We start from the raw sequence: 17,968 nt of genomic DNA on the forward strand, positions 1-17,968 counted from the left end.
GCGCCACAGCAAGTCCCATTCTCAGCACTCATGCAGCGTTTTGCGTTTGGGAGTATTTGGGGTGCAGTCCTATGCTTGGCCTCTCTGCCCCAGGTTGTTGCCACCCCCTTTCCTGCTGCAGGAGAGGAGATGGAGCGGCCTCGTTGGTGTTACTGGTCAAGGTGGTGGTGGAGCAGAGACATCTTTGCTGCTCTTGCTGGGCACACAGGGCATCAACCTTCAGACCTTCAGCTGAGCAAGGTCAGGATCCAGCTCCAGCCGGTCCTAGCTCCAGAAGAGATGGTGTGTGCACAAGGGGGGCCTTCACTGCGGTCCCTTCGTCATGAACCAGCGCTCACTGCTCACGGGCTTGGGCCTGTGGGCAGTGAGCTCATCCGCTGCTGTGACAGAGGCCTGGGGCAGGGGGGGCTGTGACTTCAGAGCAGGACAGTTTACTCAGTAGTTTCAGGCACGTCAGAGGTTGGTTTCCCTGTGAGTAACGTGCCAACTGCTGCGCTGGGCTGCTGGGTTGGTTACCCAGGAGGTTTCACCATCATTATAGAGAGTCTTGTGTAATTAGTGCTTAGGAAAGGTCTGTGAGACCAAGGTCTGGCTTTGTTGCAGGAGCCGGTTTGTGGACTGGTTAGTGTTTAGAGCCAGGAAGCCACGTGGCTTTGGCTGCGGGCAGAGGGGACAGAGCCATGAGTGCCCCAAACCCTGCAGCCAGGGAGGCGGGGAGAGTGCGGGAAGCAAGCAGGCGAGACGCTTTCCCGGAGAGGGCAGGGATGCAGGGACACGGTTGCAGAAGGTCAGGGCCAGAGAGCTCAAGGGTCCCTGCAGAGCTCACTGAGCCAGGCCACGTGTTGGAGAGCTTTCCCCTCACTCTTCTTTGTGGGTGGGTTTGGGAAAGCCCCATGTTGTTTTTTACTAGGTATTGCGTGCAGCCCTGGTGTCCTCAGCACAGGAGAGACAGGGACCTGTTGGAGTCAATCCAGAGGGAGGAGGCCACAAAAATGATCAGACGGCTGGAACACCTCTGCTGTGAGGAAAGTCTGAGAGAGTTGGGGTTGTTCAGCCTGGAGAAGAGAAGGCACCAGGGAGACCTTATAGCAGCCTTCCAGTACTTAAAGGTGGCTTATAAGAAAGATGGGGACAGGCTTTTTAGTAGGGCCTGTAGTGATAGGACAAGGGGTAATTGTTTTAAACTAAAAGAGGGCAGATTCAGACTAGATATAAGGAAGAAATGTTTTATGCTGAGGGTGGTGAAACACTGGCCCAGGTTGCCCAGAGAGGTGGTCAGTGCCCCTATCCCTGGACACATTCAAGGCCGGGTTGGACTGGGCTCTGAGCACCTTGATCTGGTTGAAGATGGCAGGGGGGTTGGACTAGATGACCTTGAAAGGTTCCTTCCAACCCAAACTGTTCTGTGATTCTGTGACTGGGAGGAGGACACTGTGCTGGGCTGAAGTCCAGGTTGCAGTGGCTGAACGCTCAGTCACTCAGACATCAAAGGTTGTTTGGCCCCAACTGCCTGGATTTTAACCCGTGTCTTGGGCAGGCCTGAGTGCTCCATGCTGCTCCTGAGTGCTCTGCTGTGGTATCCAGGCCAGCAAGCAGCCATCATCACCCCAGAGCAGGGGGGACACATAAACGCACCCACTGCTCCCCTCTGACATGCTCAGCCTGGTGAATTGTCCTTGAGACAGCATACTGCCCAGGTAAACCCCTAGTGCCCACTGATCTTGGCTTTCCTAATAACACCACAAGCAATTTGTGCTCGAAAGCTCTTAGTTTGGATGCACTGATGACAGCCAAAATAGCTCCTTGCAGCACACTGACTGCCGTTACTTTCAGGGCAGCAGAGGAAACGTTGAGGTTTGTGGTGCAGCTTGAACCTCTGCAGAAAGCTGGCTGCTGGGCTGAACTGTAATTGTTGCCTCTGTCCATTTGTGGCTGTATGTTCTCTCAGGAGAGAGGGACCCTCACTCCAGGACCAGGGCATGGGGTGTGCAGGACAGAGCCCTGTCTGCTGGGGCTGCTCTCTAGGAAGGCAGGTTGACAATGCAAGGCAGAAGACTGAGCCACAGGCACAAATGACTTGGAGAAGGGAAAGGAGGCAGAAAATGTTGGGAAGAGAGCAGGAAGCACCTGAAGGCTGGTAAGAATTGGGGAGAATTGTCCCAGCTTCCCAAATACCCTGGTGCAGCTGTGCTGGCTGCACTGTTTTTGAACAAGTCCTGCTCCAGCAGCTCTGTGCATCTCTGAGTCAGAGCTGGGGTGCTGTCCTTACCCCCTCTAGCCAGAAGATGTCATTCTGAGCCTGCAGTAGGAACTCGCTGGCCTTGCTGTGATGTCTGGAAACCTCTGGCTGATGACAGTGCCTGTCTGGGCTGACAGTGCCAGCTGCCCCATAATGCCTGCTGCAGCTCAGAGCCCACCATTTGTGGGGTTTGCTTTGCAAACACAGGAGAAGTCTTTGTTTCTCCAGTTGTTGATGCAGTTGGTTCCTTGCTGGAGCCGCTGCTGCCTTGCCCTCAGCCCCAGGTGGCCAAGCAGGACCTTTCCCCTCTGCTCCAGCCTTTTGCTGGGCCCATCCCATGGCACCTTCCAAGCCAGAGACTGGCAGCGCCCACAGTTGTGAGCTGAGGTAGTTTCCTGCAGACATGGGTGATCTCTGGCAGGCTGGGAGAGGCTGGTCTCCCAGGGAGGAGCAATTTACATCCCTGGCTGCGTCTGCTGAGGTGCTGCCCGGGGGATCTCTTATGTTATGATGCGGCATGTGGGGAGCTGCTGTTTCAGCTGGCTGAACATCCGCATTTGGGCTAGGAGAGGCGAGGAAGGGACTTGTGCAGCCAGGCCAGGGATTCAGCTTGCACACAGGTTGCCATGTGTCTGCTTGTGACTGCCTTTTGAGAACTGCTGTTCAGTCCTGCCTTCCCCAGAGCCTAGCACCAGGGCTTGCAGGGAGGCTGTGGGAAGTCAGCAAGCAAGGGATTTTGGAGTGACCTGCTCACAGAAATAGATCCTTCCTAACCTGTGGTGTTTGATAAGAGCTGTAAGCACAGGCCCTGCCTTCTCTGCTGCAGTGGCCTGTGCCACCTCCACGTTTTTATGTGTGTGTGTTTCACTGCTAACTCACTTTCCCATCTTTTTCTGCTTTCAGAAGATGCTCTGCTGGAAGCTGCAAGGATCAACAACGTTTCAGAAGTCAACAGGTGAGCAGGCTTTACAGAGGTATGAGAGAACAGCACTGCTGAGGGGGTGGGAAGGCAGGAAAGCTCTGTCAGCACTTGGCGAAGGGGTGGGCTCATCCTCGTTACTCGCTGTGACTCGGCACTTGTTCATGTGTGGGTAGGCATCCCAAGGCAGAGCTCCTGGGATAGAGCAGCGAGGACTGGCTGCTTCCAGAGCCTTTGGGGTGTTCACCTCGCTGTCTCGGATCCTGAGTGGGTCAGAAGGGATGGTGAGCGCAGTTACCTGTGAAGTGGAAGGTGGATCACAGATCCCTGTGCTGGGAGAGGACAAAGCGTGAGGCCATGCAGTGCAGCGTGGTGCGGATGTACCCCTCCAGGCCAGAAGCCACAGAGCCTTGTTTGTTGGGGGTCTGTCTGTGAAAGAGCAACCCTTGTGGGCTCCTCAGCCAGAGCCAGCAGCTCTCCAGCCCGCACAGGGGCTTGTGTCCCACAAGGAGCACAGGAGAGAGCTCGGGTCTGCCTGTGCTGTCCAAGCCAACCTGTCAGTCAAGTGGCTGGTTGGGTGGCCAAGCACGTGCCTGTTGGGGAGTCGAGCTGTCCATATGCTCCTGTCCCACAGGCAATGGGCCTCCAGCGCTCTTGTTGCCGTTGGCCTTGCCTGCCTCTGTTGGGGTTGCGCCATGGCATCATTGGGGAGCTCGTCTAGCAGTGTTAGATTTCCTGGGGTGTTAACGAATGAGCGCGTTTCTCAGGCCCAACTTGTGATCAGACCCTGAGAGGCATGTTTGCTCTCTGCCCACCAAATCCTCCTGTGGCTGTAGCTCTTGGGAGGGACGTGGATTGGCTCAAGTGGTTCCCAGGATGGTTTGTGAGCAGCAGCGCTGCATTAACGAAATATGTCTGCTGGCAGGCCAGCACTGACCTCATCTGCAGCGAGTGCCAGGGACTCAGTGTGGAGCTGTGTGGGGGAAACAAATGTCCTGAAAACGCAGGGTGAAGAGAAGTGTCTGAGAACCAGGCAGAGCTGCTTGTCCAGCAGAGCTTGGCCATCCTGCCTGCTCTCTCTCAGTAACCCAGTGGTGATGAGGTCTCCCATGCCCCAAGTGTCACCCTCAACCAGTACAGAATTAAGATATTTTTATTTTTTTTAGTAGCCTGGCAGCTTGCACAGGACAGGAGCGGACATTGCTGCTCTTCTGTGTTCACCACACCTGATGTTTCTCTTTGGCTGAGATCTCCCACCCAGTGCAGGCATCCAGGGAACTCGGTGCTGCCAACTGCTGTCCTTGTGTCCTCCTGCGGCAGGGGAGGAGAGCCCTCCTGGCCTGCAGCCAGGGGATGCTCCTTCCAGTCTCCAGGATCTCAAGAGGAAGCAGCCTGACTCTGCTGCACCCCGGGGCTGAGATCTGGCCTAGATCAAGGACTGAAGAGGATATTAGCATGCAGCTAATTGGCACATGTGTTCTGCTGTTTGTAATTGCAGGAAACTGCTGCTTAGGGATGTCTGGGTGATTTGTGAGCCTGGTCAGGCAGAGCAGTGAGAGGGATGCTCTGTGCTCCCCCTGATTAGGGAAGGGCTGGCAGCTGTACACAGTCCAGCTGTGCTGCACACCCACGGCCTCTCCCTTTGTTTCTGTGCTCTTCCAGTCCCGCTCCCTGGGAAGCTGCCTTCCCCCTGCAGCACCCCTGTGTTTGGAGCTCCCTGCCTACCTGTGCCTGGCACGTGCCTTTGCTGCCGGGCATGGGCAGAGGACTGTGAAAACTACTGACTCTCTCCCTGCTGCAGGCAGCTTCGGCCTCTGCTTTACAACAAGCTTCCACAGCCCAGGAACCCCAAGGCTGCTGCAGAGCTGACAGAGGAGACAGGGCTCTTGCTCTTGCCACCTGCAAGGGGTAAAGCCCCAATTCAGTCTTAGCGGGGCAGGAGTCTGACATTGAGCTGTGCAGTGTGGGCTGCACCCGGGAGAGGGCAGCGCCGTCCACGTAACACTGTTGGTGACTCGTCCTCCCCTCTGCGGACAGTGCTGTCCCCTGCCTGCTCTCCCCTCTGATCCACACAACTCGCTGGTGGTGAGTTAGGGGAGGTGAGGCTGGTGTGATAGAGTTTTCTAATACAGCTTTAGACTCATTTAAACTCTCTCCCATGGCCTAGTGTCTTGGTATAATAACTTAAAGGCAGTGAAAAGCTGGTGGTGCGATAGGGCTGAACTCCTGCACGCCGTCTTGCTCGGGCTTCACAGAGCGATTCAAGACACATGTTCTCTGCTGTTCAGCAACCTGTCTCATTAGGCCGTGCCAGGAAAGCTGAGCAGAGACATGTTGCTGCTCGTGTTGCGGAGCAGTTGCTGATGTTGTTCAGTTCTCCAGCCTCTTGGCTCAAAGACTATTAGAAGAAGCAGCCAGATGTTTATAATTCTTCAGACCATGTCCTCTGCTACACGCTCTCTTCATCTGCTGCTGGGGACTTGTTTTCACTTGCTGTGCAAACTGGGGAGCTGGCCTTTTTCAAGCGCCTTGTTCAGCTGATGGCTTGTCCTGGCCCTTTACACATTAAAACATTGTAACACAATGACTAGGAAATGTAGCCTTTTGGTCTGAAGTGTAGAAAATGGACCTGTGAGAGAAGGTGGTGTGAGGTGCAAAGAAGATAATTTTGAAACCATGAGTTAAGTCATAGTTGTGCTTAACTGCAGCGGGAAAACAGGGTAGAGGGAGGCTCCAAGGCAGTCTGGAGCAGAGGCTGTGCTATAAGCAAAGAACTGAAGAGCTTTTAGGATAACTGCATCCCTTATCCCAAAAGAGTTGTGTGTTCTCTCTTGGAAGAGAGTGCCTCCATCACCCTAACAGCCACCTGTAGGATGATGGAGTCAAGGCTGTCATCCTTGTGGAAAATCCCCATAGAGGATTTGAATGCCAGCAGGGATAACCAGTATCTGTTTCCTAAAATGAATGATAGTCAAAGAACAGGAGGTGTAGAGGCCCTGGCGTGTGTGTCCATAACCTGCTGCCTGTTTTGAGGTTGTGTTCCTGAAAAGTGTGATGATGACCTGGTGCAATGAAGAGTGAAGCAATTTTTCCTGTAGGAATTACTGTAAGGAGGGATTTTATGTGGGGGCTTCAGAAATATACCTTAAATACACAGGAACAGGGTGCTTGATGTGAAAGATGGAGGGGCAGGAGCAGTAGCATCAGAATCATCAACCAGAGAAGATGCTGGCTTTTTGGAGTCTGGCTCTTCAGAGCAGGTCACCCTTCCAGAATACCTCAGCCTCCCCATCGTCAAGCGTAAATCTTCCAGTGCGGGTCTTCTCACTGCCTCTTTCTGAGTATTTACATCTCATCATCATATTCCTCAAATTAAAGTCAATCGCATCAGTTGACTAGGAAGGTCAGAAGATGGGGTAGTGGCAATGGTTAGAGGAGCACGACATCAGGCAGCTACAGAACTCCTAAACAATATACGGAGAAGCGACAGATAGCAGGGTGCTGCTGTACAAGTGCTTCCACGTGCGTAAGGAAGTGGATGACACTACTCAGATTATGCTGTAATAAAGAGCTCACATTTCACGAAGCTGCAGGCAAACACGCTGCTTTGTTCCAGCCGTCAGGATGTGAATGGAGTCAGAAAATAAGTGATACAGTTATACAAAATTGAAAGCATTTGATCTTGGAAGCCAAGCTGTCCTATGCCTGTCCAGATCTTCTGTCTGGGAACTCAAGCACAGGCACAGGTGAAAATTGGGCCGAAGGGACTGAAAGGAGGGTTTGTGTCAGGGGCACTTGGGCAGCACATGAATTTGCCTCGGGCTGGTTAGCAGCTGTGCCTCTGCACTAGCATCTCTCTGAGTTTGGGCGAGGATACTTACACAGGCCAGCCAAGCTCTACTCACAAACAGCGTACAGAGCACCTTACTCTGAAAGGCTTTCTCTGGGTCCTTTTTTGCTGCTAGACAGGGAAAGTGATGAGACATAATGAGTGTTAATTCAGCTGGTAACTGGAAATTTCTCAATTGGGCTTGGAAAGACTAAGGTTATGAATACCAGAAATGAATGGGAGGCTTTTGTTCAGGGGAATTTCGTGTTATTCTGACCAGCAACTTTTTCCTTGGTTAAGGATGAACAGGCCTTTCAAACAGACCAGGCAGACCTCACATTAACACACACGTTAGTTTTGCTGCAGGAAGGATCGCGTGTCTAAAGGTTGGATCCAGCCCCTGAGCCGTAGGCTCTCCTCTTCTCTGTCTCCTCTTAGCTCCTAGACAGGTTTTCTCATCTTTACCTGCTTGTTAAATGCAAGAAACCAGGCCGAAATCTTGATCGAGATCAAGGAACTTGTTAACTTCTGAGACCATTCCTTTTGGGAATGTGTGGCAAACCTTCAAGCTATTCCCTTCAAGCCCTTCATGCTGTTAGGCAGTACAGAAGATAACACCTAATTAATGTGGATAGTTTAATTTCCCTCAACCTCAGTTGTTCCATGCATTTGGAGGGAAAGCAAGAAGCAAAGCCATAAAGAATTACTGCCTCAGTCCCCCTTGTGTTTATATTCAGTATTTATATTGATTCTCTGTGTTCCAGCTTTGTTTCTTAATAAGCCACCCACAAAAGCGCAGGCTTACAGCGGAGTTTCCTTGCCAGATAAATATGATGGAACAGTATTCTCATAAGCACTGTACGACTGTGACTCATGGAAACACGGTGCGTATGTCAGTTGGCTGTTATCAGGCTCATTCACAACAGCAGGCAGCAACCCAAATCTGCATGTTAATGAGATGTGGAGATGACCAGGCGCTCTCCTGCTCTCGGAGGGATCCAGCCAGACATGGTGCTGGGGCAGGAAGCTCTGTTTCAGCTCCTGCAGCTGGTTTTGCTCTCTCCAGGCTGATTTTTAGGTGGAGGGTTGCAGAAACAGCTAAGTCAATCTTGATTGCCCCAAATGGTGATCTCTCCCTTTTGGTCAAGCAGCTGAGAATAGCTCATCTTGTTGTTTCTGACTCATCATTGCACTGCCTGCTGCCAGACTGTGTCTGTCGCTTCTCCCTTGTTTTGTAGGCAGCAAAGCTCGTCGAGCAAGAGATCCCTTCTGCAGCAAGATGGGATTTGGCCCAGCCTCGGCTGCTGGCCATGACAGGGTTACACCTGATAAATGGTCCTGATCCCAATGGCAAGAACACCCTGCTCTGCCCAGTTGGGAGAAGGGTGGTCCCGGTCTGTTACCAGCCTTGTTATCCCCTGCTTACAGTCCTCTGAGAGCACAACATCTCCCCTTGCTGTCACAGAGAGTTTTGCTGCCCACCAGCATGGCGCTCCAGGGATGTTCAGTCCCCACATAGTTCTAATTCAGATCAGTAGCAGAAACGCTGATGTGGGATGTACTCTGGTGCGTATGGCATACACAGGGTGTGTGGTGGCAGGGCCAGGCTTCTTTCCCCACCATGAAAATACGTCTGGCCCAGGGCATACACTGTCGTGCTGTGTTGGCCTGCTAGTGGGGAAAGATTAAACCTGAGGCTGTGGTCAGCTGCAGAAGACTGAGCTGAAGGATCCAGGGCTGTGTTAGTTGCTGCACTGGCTGAACTGTGTAGTCATGGTGGTGATTTGCCTTCTAATCTATACCTGGCACGGTGGTCAGATGTGCTGGAAAACAAGGTTGCTCGTCTAGAAAGCTGCAAGCCCTTTCTGCTCTGGGGCACATGTGACATGGCAGGATCTGGACAGTCCTCTCAGCTAGACCAGAGCAATTTTTTGTTCTTGTCTTTTATGCCTTTTGTATCTTTTTATGTTTAAATGGCTAGGAGGAGCTGAGATAAGCTGCCAGTACCACAGTAGATCTGTGAAGACACGTCTGTTTCTGGGTAAAACATTGTGCTCCTGGACATTGCACTTGTCTCCTTATCAGTTCTCTCCAGCTCAGGGGGTGGACTAGGGGTTCAGCAGCACCTTCTGTTTGCTTCCCATTTCAAGGGTTTGTTAAAGAATTCAGAAACTGCATGTAAAATCACAGACTGGGCAAAAAACCCCTCTGTAGTGAATCAGGCGTTGGTTACCAACTTGGAACAACACCCTCCTCAGTCCTGGAATGGAGTTTTGAAAGTCCCTTGTCTGAAACGAGCCCAAATCGGAGCTGAACATGAGCCATATGCATCAGAGTTTCCTGGAGCTCAGTCCCGTTGGTGGCTTTTCTCTCCTGACCTGGCAGCCCCGTTTCTGCCCCCACCAAGCACAAACTGGCAGTTCATGTGGGGTTGTGCTGCCCATGCCACTGTCTGAGCAGAAAGTCATGCCTGCAGCTGGGAAACCATCAGATCATGGGGAGGAACCGTGGGGAGGGTGTGGGCCTTTACGGGAGGCAATATCCCGTCCGGTACCTGTCAGAGCACTTCCTGTCTCAGAATAATTAGCAGTACTGTGAATATCGTGCATGTGGCCTTATGCTCGAGGGACACCTGAATGCTTTGTAGGGTAAATGTAGGAGTTATGTCAACGGCTACCGAAGCATGACTGCCTCTGGCCACCAGCCAGACGTGTACCTTATCTTCTGTCCCAAACAGCTGTGAAACATCTTCAGTAGTATCAGTGAGGGAGGGTTAGAGACAGGATTGGAAGATTATTTATAATTACATTTATTTCCATTATTTTTTATATTATACTGTCTGTTTACACTTACCGGGCCTGTATTTGTTAGTATATATCTGAGTTAATGGACACCTGGGTTTTTTAGGATAAACAGATCTTTTTCCTGTAAGCGACCCCTTTAATCTTTTCTCCTAACATGTGGACCAAATTACACAGTACTTTGTTTCAGTGGAAGTTTTTGACTGGTTATTGAGTTTGATTTGGCACGTGGCCTTGGGGACTTGGAGCAGATACAACAGCCCAGATTTCTTCATCTTGGTTATGAAATATTGGAGGAGACTTGTGTGCACTGTGCTTTCCCGTATTGGGAAAAACTGAAACGGGACAGCCTTTACCAGGCAGCACTGCAGCACAGGTTTCCCAAACAGGGCAGCAAGGACTGAAGAGGAAAGATGGGAAATAGTGGTAGCTTCTGTTGTTGCTGCTCAGTTTCTCACTGGTTTTGCAGGAGCATTTTGCTTTAACACTTCCTCTGTAGTGACCTTTTTTCATGCTGCTTGTTGTATTTTGTCCTTCCAGGACTGATGGTGTTTGCACACTGAGTCATAAGACCAATCTCTTTGCAGTTGGTGGCCAGCCAGCCAGCCACAAGAGACAGAAGAACTCATGCGTCTTTCCAAAACAGCTTTAAACCTTTTACTGTGCCAAAATCCCTCTCTCTGGAAGCAGAGACCAACTTATCTGGCATGGCTGGATGTGTGGTAGTTTCTGCATGTGTGGAATACATCTGGTAACCGTCACAGGGTTAATTCCAGTTAATGTAGGTGTTTATCACTCTGGCAGCAGCGGGGCTGAGTGCAGGATAGTCTCCATGTGAGGGAGATGGCCGAGCAGCTCTGGGTTTGGAGGAGAAGCGGCAGCAGCACTGGGAAGGGCAGTCAGCCAGCGTGGAAGTGGCCTGTACAACCACGAGCGATGGTGACGAACGGGAGCAATTATTCCACTTCCCTCACAGCTCGGGAGCCAAGGAGCACCCAGGGAGATGTCAGACAGCAGGTTTAAAACAAATGCAAAGTGCTGCCTTAATGCGGCACTTACTTTAACTGTGAAACTCAGTGGGTGCTAGGGAGTCTGAAACTCAAATTCAGATTCGTGCAGAGTAAGCCTAGCAGGTAACCATGTGTCACCTCCAGCTCAGAAACCAGTGTGTTGTAGATTGCCAGAAGTTAGTGTATTATCCTCAAATCCCTCTGCAAACAGTGATTACTCATGTTCTTTCCCCAACTATCTGCCAGTGGCCGTTGCCAGAGACAGACTGTCAGGTTGGTGTAGTCTTTTTCCAACGCACAACTTAGCTGTTGTATTGCAGTGAAGTCAGTAATGAATCAAGGCTCCTTCAGGTGAGGCTACATTTTCTCTTCCTCCCAAACCTGGTGATGCCAACCGTAGCACACCTTAGCCAGTAGTGAAGCCAGTACTTCTAAACTCCTGCCCTCCCCTGTTCCCTGGGCAGCAGCAGGAGACAGGGTGTGTACATTCCAGTCCTTTTCTCCCTCTTTCAGCCTGTTTTGAAAAACAAAATCTACTTGCAGTGTTGCAGCATCTCACAGGCCATGTAGGCATGGGGCAGAGACCAGCATCTCACCCTGTCTGTATCAGTCTCTTCATGTTTGCGTTGTGCCACTTTGGCTTTCCCATCGTGTGTGTTCTTGCCTGCGGTGCTTTCGCCCACCCTCTGTGCCCTCAGACAACCCCGCTCTCATCTGGGAGCTTGGTTTGCCTTCTGAAATTCAGATTTATAAGAGCTTCCCTTTGATGTTGGAAATTTATTTCCGGGAGTTTCTTCTTGGCCACTTGCCTCTCCACATGCCCTGTTTGTGCTGTCTGGGTTAGGGACACTGTCCTCTCCGGGACCCCTGTGTCCTCGGAGCAGCCTGCCTGCCTTGGGAGCTGTGGAGAAAATGCTGCTCCTCTCCTTGTCCCTTCCCTTCCCGAGCCTTGCTTGAACCATCTGCACTGACCCTGCCCAATGCTTTATGGGTTCGTGTGTTTTCACGAAGCACCATGGTGTGTTACTGGCCCCAAGACAATCATGAGGGGTTGAGAAGCAGATGCGAGCTATCACAGGGAAGACAGCAGCAAGATCAAAGGCTTTTCAGCAGCGTGCCATGTTCTCCGGAGTGGACAGATCCTTTCCCTGGCCTCTAACAGGGATTGTGCTTTCATGTTCGGAGATATTGTTGGGTTTGGATGTTTTTCTTCCCTTCCTCTTCTGCAAAGTGGAGGGCAAGTCCCAAGAGGATGAGCAGGTCTGAGGGTGTCCCCCATCCCTGCAGTTAAACAGTGACATATTGGGGAAGGGGTGGGGGAAATGTTTAAGTGGCCGAGAGAAACAGAAGCTATTGTTGTTGCAAAAGTTCAAGTTTCCAGCTTCCTCTTCCTCCACCTGTCAGGAGGGAGCGCTGGGCATGCTCCCAGCACTGAGCACAAACTCAAACATGCCCTCTGGGCTCGGTTGTGAGCGCAGTGTCACCGAGTTAGTCACCCAGAACCCCGGCAGCGGGGTGAATAGGAGGCACATCTGTCCGGGGGCAGCGGGGGGAGAAGGCTCATCGCTGCAGCCGACTTGGGCTCTTTTTCTCTTTTGGGTGGATCAAAGTGCTGAAGCTTTGGGAGCTGCTGTCTCGAGGTAAAATAAGGCATACGCACAAAGCAGTGGGTGCTGCTCTGCCCGGGCTCCTCCGGCAAATTCCAGAGCAGCCGGTGATGTTCTGCTGGCCAGGCCCTGGGCTGCTCCAGACCCTCTGCTCGTTTCCAGAGAAGTCTTGAGTTCTGCAAAGGGCCCCCATTGCTGCCCTTGGAGGTGAGGCTCTGGAGGGAGAGGGGACGTTCGTTGAAGACTGGGACTGGGAGCTGTCACTGCTCGCTTGCAGGCTCTCTAGCTGTTAAAACACTGTCAGGAAAATCTGTTCACGCAGAATACCCCATCTCTCTGGAGAAGCGGACGAGCTTTCTGCCCTAAAACCCTAAAAAAAAAAGGTTTTTCTGAAATCCTTAAAATACAAACATACCACCAAACAGAAAAAGCACCCGCTCGTTATTCTTCTAGTGACTGGGTCTTGGTGGTACTGCTGCAGCCGAGGACCAGTTTGTCATTTGAGAAACACTGAAAATGGTGCTAATAGGGCTATATACATCTGAGAAACTCTTAGGAGGTAGGAGTGAGTGTCCTGGATCTTATTTGGTTAAAATGTGGATAAACATCCTAAACATTGATCAGAGGATTTTATTTAATTAAAAAAAAATACTCCTGCTGGTAAATACATTTGGCTGTCTAGGATCTGAGCAGTGGTCATCACTTTATCGATTGTCATATCATTAAATCAGGCGGGGAAAAAATTAATGATAGGCTTGAAGACCCTGAACATAAAGTTCAGTTGTCTAGAAAATCTGTTAAGTTGCTGAGCATCTTGCAATGATTTAAAAAAAAAAAAAAATCCAGCTCCTAAAGGAAATGTCAATGCATATTACGCTAGGTGATGTGATGCTAGTAATTCTCTCACTGGGTTTGGTCATGTGGCATTCCAGATGCTTACGATTATCTGGATTCCTGAATGGAAAACTACTTGATTAATTCTAGTATCTTAGCTCCGAGCCTGTAATCAAATCCCGCAGCAGAGTCTCCAGCATCCTTCCTGTTGGATGCACTATGTTCTAACAGGTTTGGCTGCTGGACTAGGATCTTATTTCATTATTTTTTTACCTAAGAGTGAAGATAATTCATTGTTCAATAAGCCCTTCCAGTATGTCTGTAGAGGAAAAAAGCCTTCCAGTGAGTTAAAAATATAGTTTTTAGTGGCTCCAAAGTCCTTTAAGTGAAGGTTGCAGTCCTGTCCCCTGTCTCATGAAGAGATGCTGAAGTGTTTAGCTGCGGTTCCCATTCATGAGGAAACAAATGTTAAAGCATGACATATGGAGGTAAGACCAAGGTTTTGCAGCCGAGCGACCCAGTGGCTGATGGAAGGCAACCAGGACAGTCTGTTTGCGGCTTTAATGTTAAATCATATTAATACTGTGGTCAAGTGCAAATGGGCCTAATACTTTGTGAATTACATTAATTAACCCCTGTTAAAGATGTTAATAAGTGGTAGGTGTTGGGCTGTGAGGTTTTAGCTGTCAGACAAAAGTTCCCAGCCTGAAGGGGTATGGCTGCCTTAATCCCTGCTTAGCCGATGCCGATGCCTTCGTATCTCGGGAGGCTTCGTGTCTGGCTTCCCCCTGCTTCTCCTGGGTTCCCCTGTCAGGCTTCCTCTCCGACGCAGTAGTATTTTCCTTTCTTTTATTTGCTGGATTTTATGTGGCTATTAGACTATCAGACTGACATACTGTAGAAAGGAAGTGGAAGTTACTGTGTTCAAAGTACTTTCAAATGGCCAGGTAAATAAAATGAAATTCAGAAATAACTTGTACACATCCTTCCATGCCGCTCTAAGAGAAGAATGGAAGATGACTGGGCACCGCGATGGCTGTGAAAGGATTTTCCAAAGCACCTGGTGTGATTCAGAGGGGAGACGGTGAGATCTCAGTGTAGGTTCCCCCATCTCTTGCTGGGCTTGGCTACAGCTCCTTGTGGTTTCTGGGGGAGCTAGGGCTGAAGCTGGTCCCTGCAGTGGCAGCAACCGAGCAGTTCTTCTTCTGAAGGAGCAGCTTTCTGTGCCTGTGCGGAGGACGCGGTGCACATGGTGGCACAGATGGAGCTGCGGTGTGGATTTCTGCTGCAGGCAGTGTCCCTCCAAGCAAGAGCAGGTGATTGCTGTGACGAGCAGTGGCTGTGGATCTGAGTCAGGCTTGCTTATCTCTCTGTTGTGAGTGCAAACACCCTCCATATGCATAGCTGCAATGAGAGCTGATCTCTAAAGATAGCAATCTGCGTGGCGTACAGGCTGCCATCATCTGTGTATCTAGGCACGTCCTATGTTACAGGGACAGGAGAGCCTTGTGGCTGCACATGGATATTTCTCCTTTAAGCAGTCTGCCGTCTGGGAGTGGTCTTCAGGCAACAGAGCTGGCAGCATGCTCTTGTTGTTTGTTTTCAGAGATTAGTTGCTGGAAGAAGGAGAAAGCATAAGGACATATCCTGGGGAGAGCCAAGGCTGGTCCTGTGCAGTACCTCATACTGTAGTTTTCAGGACCATTTGATAATACAGGAGCTGCGACCTGCCTGAAGTTAGTGACGTGCAGATCTGTGTAGCATGGATCTGGTAAGGATTCTGCATGAAAATTTGTTCCTCTGCTACCATGTAGTATCAAGTACCAAACTTTTTTGGAGCAAGGACCTGTTGTTTACCTGCCAAATAGTTCATTATCATTAAACTTTTAATTGTAACCCTGGTAAAGAGAACATAAATCTTCTGTTAGTGCTGTGGATCATTTACAGAGGTCATGGCCTCCTGAACCACAGTTGGGAGCTATGAATAAAGGCTACCAGTTACTATTCTATTTTATTAACTATTGGATCTCAGTCCAACTGCCTGATGAGCAGTTCAGAGCATCTGGTACCAGGGCACCAGCACTGGCTACTCCTCCTGTCAAAAAAGGATGGTCAAATTACCCACCTGTACCCATTACCTACATATCATACCTCCACTTGAGTCAGAAGAGTTATCCGACCTGCTAGTTATCCGACTTGGCTGAAGTCATCTGCCTGTTGTCTCTCATGCCCCCATTAGTCTCAGTCTAATAGGGCAAAAAGTTCAACTGGAGGGGGATATGGATGATTTTAGGCATCTAACTTGGATGACAGTTATCTGGCTAGTTTCTCAGGTCAGCGGGAAGAACTGTGTTCAACTGTGTTCAAGACAGGAGGCAAAGCTTAGGCATTGGTATTGCTGGTCAGAAATAACTTTAGGATTATATATTTGTTCCTTGGGATAAGTTTTTAGTGAAACCGCTGTAAGGATTTTTGACTAGGTGGAGGAGGGTTTGCAGAGACTTTGAGTACAGCTGTGGGTGTTTGCTGGGCTAGCGTTTGTGGTTTCCTTTATCTTTGTTCCAACTGTAGGAAGAGTAATATGGTACATTTAGCTCCTTTTCACTAATTCCATCCCAGCACTCTTTATTAACCACCTGACAGATTTACCACCACAGCAGGCTGAGGGCAGTTAATTTGAAAAGGGTTGGCAAGTTCAGGCACGTAACTCTCTTAAGTCCTTAAAGAAGTGGTCTGACTTTTTCAGTGCATGTGAGCAGCCACAGCTGCCATCAAATTCCTTCTCTGTGGATCTGGGGGGATTTTGAAGTGTGGTGCTTGCATGTGTGGAACGTGGCTTGTGTTTTCACTTGTGTCTCTCACAGCACGGAGTTTAATGGTAGCTCTTCCCTGTTGCATCTGTGTGGAGGATGTGCTGTGCAGTAACGGCCTCACCCAGAAAGGAAGATGGAAAGCCTCAGTTTGGGAGAAGGAAGGAGGATTTGTGTCTGAAGTCTGAACTTCCCTCTTTCCTTGTGGTCTACAGAGAGAATGGTGCTTCCAGACTGTCATTTCATACCATCTGGGTTTGGCACTTGTTTTAGGATGAGCTGAATTAGCTTCTGCAAGGACCCATCCCTTGCCATTAGCTGTGGGGAAGCATAGGCAGCTAGGGTAGGCTGGACTCCCAGCATTCACATGCATTTGGCTAGAGGAGGTTATTTGGATCCCATGGTTGGCCATGAAAGACAGAAGGTTGGGTAAGTTTGCCTCTATGAAATATCGCTGTTCTTAAGTACTGCTTGGAATCTGGCACTAAGAGTAATAGTGTTGTTGCTGCAGGATCAGAGGATGCAGAAAGGGTAGAGAAGCCTTCTGGTGCTTTAGAATCTGAAGAATATAAAAGCCAGCAGAAGCCATGTAGGAACAAAGTTGCTAAAAGGTGCCAAGGCGGGACTAGGGAAACAGTGCAAAGGCTGAGAAAATTTCACAGAAGAAGCACCAAAGTTGTTTGATGCCTTGTATTTTTTGCGTTTGTCTCATTTGTTCTCATGTCATGCACAAAATCTGCAAAATATCTCCTGTTGGCATGGGCTTTGGAGATCTGCTGAGCTTCTTCCAAAACCCTAATGGTTGCATTGCAGCCTATGATCCAAACCTGTCATCAGATTGTAGGTTAATCAGCTTTGCTCTCCATCATGTTGCTGGTTGGTTCTTCAGGTATTAGACTGAATAGAAGAAAGAAATAAAAAACAAAGATGGTTGGCATTGCACCATTTGAAAGGACTATGCTTGTTATCACCTACCAGTTCATTTCAGTTTGGTAGCTGATGAGAAACTGGATTGAATCAGCTTTTCATGTTGGGTCTTCTAGGCTGCACTGGAGCAGGTGCCTGTGAAGTAAAATATTCCGCTTTCTGTCATTAGCTCCAGTGTGCTCGGGATGCTTTTGCTGCGTCTTTTTCCTGAATGTGTCTCTCTTCTGTCCAGGTTATTGCTGGAAGGCACAGACGTGAACGCGAGGCACAAGCTTGGCTGGACTGCTCTCATGGTGGCAGCTATCAGCAGAAACTCCAGGTACGTTCGTCTCGGCATTCACCATTATGTAGTGAGTAAGTCACTTCACAGCTGCCTCATCTTTTCCTAAAGTCATACTGAGCTCCACAGAGGGTTTCCAGAAAGTTTGGGCTGGTTTGGGATGCGTTGTCGAGCTAAACCCGAGGGAGCTTTACACTCTTCCTTTGCCCAATACGTTGTGTGACAGATCGAGGTAGGCTGCTCTGCAATCCCAGAGAGGTGACTGCTGAATTGGCAATAGATTTCGGCCTCTGATGCGTCCATACCCTTGGGATGTCATCGTGGTAGGTAGTCTAACACCCCACCACTAGAAATAGCTCCCCTAAGAGCTGCTGCATCCCTCCTAGCTTGTGGGGCCATTGCTGGGTCTTTCATGCTAGGCCTTTATGAAGCAAAAATGCTGAATGCTGTGCCCTCCCTCCTTAGTTCCCATGATGATCGCTGTGGCTTCTTGTAACCTTTTAAAGACACTCTTAAATATATTCAGTCTACAACTAAATTCAATTAGTTTTTTATTTAAGGAAAAAAGAGAAAAAGAAATCCAATTTTGGAAAACGTGGGACAGACGGGAGAATGAGCTTTGATGTTACAACCTCTCAGGGATGCTTTACTTAGTCACAAGTTCATAAGCAAAAAAGCCTAATTACTTGGGAAAACACAGGATTAAAGCAGT

The 17,968-nt window shown here is 49.7% G+C and overlaps 1 protein-coding gene across 1 annotated transcript in view; it reads left to right on the plus strand.

Moving 5' to 3' along the window:
• CLPB (caseinolytic mitochondrial matrix peptidase chaperone subunit B) overlaps positions 1 to 17,968 on the plus strand; it is an 85,974-nt gene that overhangs the window by 1,334 nt on the left and 66,672 nt on the right. The window contains exons 2-3 of the mRNA XM_049823274.1: positions 3,143 to 3,194; positions 17,209 to 17,295. Of these exons, the coding sequence (XP_049679231.1) occupies positions 3,143 to 3,194; positions 17,209 to 17,295 (139 nt within the window). The remainder of the gene's footprint in view (positions 1 to 3,142; positions 3,195 to 17,208; positions 17,296 to 17,968) is intronic.

This window comes from Accipiter gentilis, chromosome 19 (genome assembly GCF_929443795.1).
Source record: "Accipiter gentilis chromosome 19, bAccGen1.1, whole genome shotgun sequence".
In the NCBI taxonomy this organism is placed as follows: Eukaryota; Metazoa; Chordata; class Aves; order Accipitriformes; family Accipitridae; genus Astur; species Astur gentilis.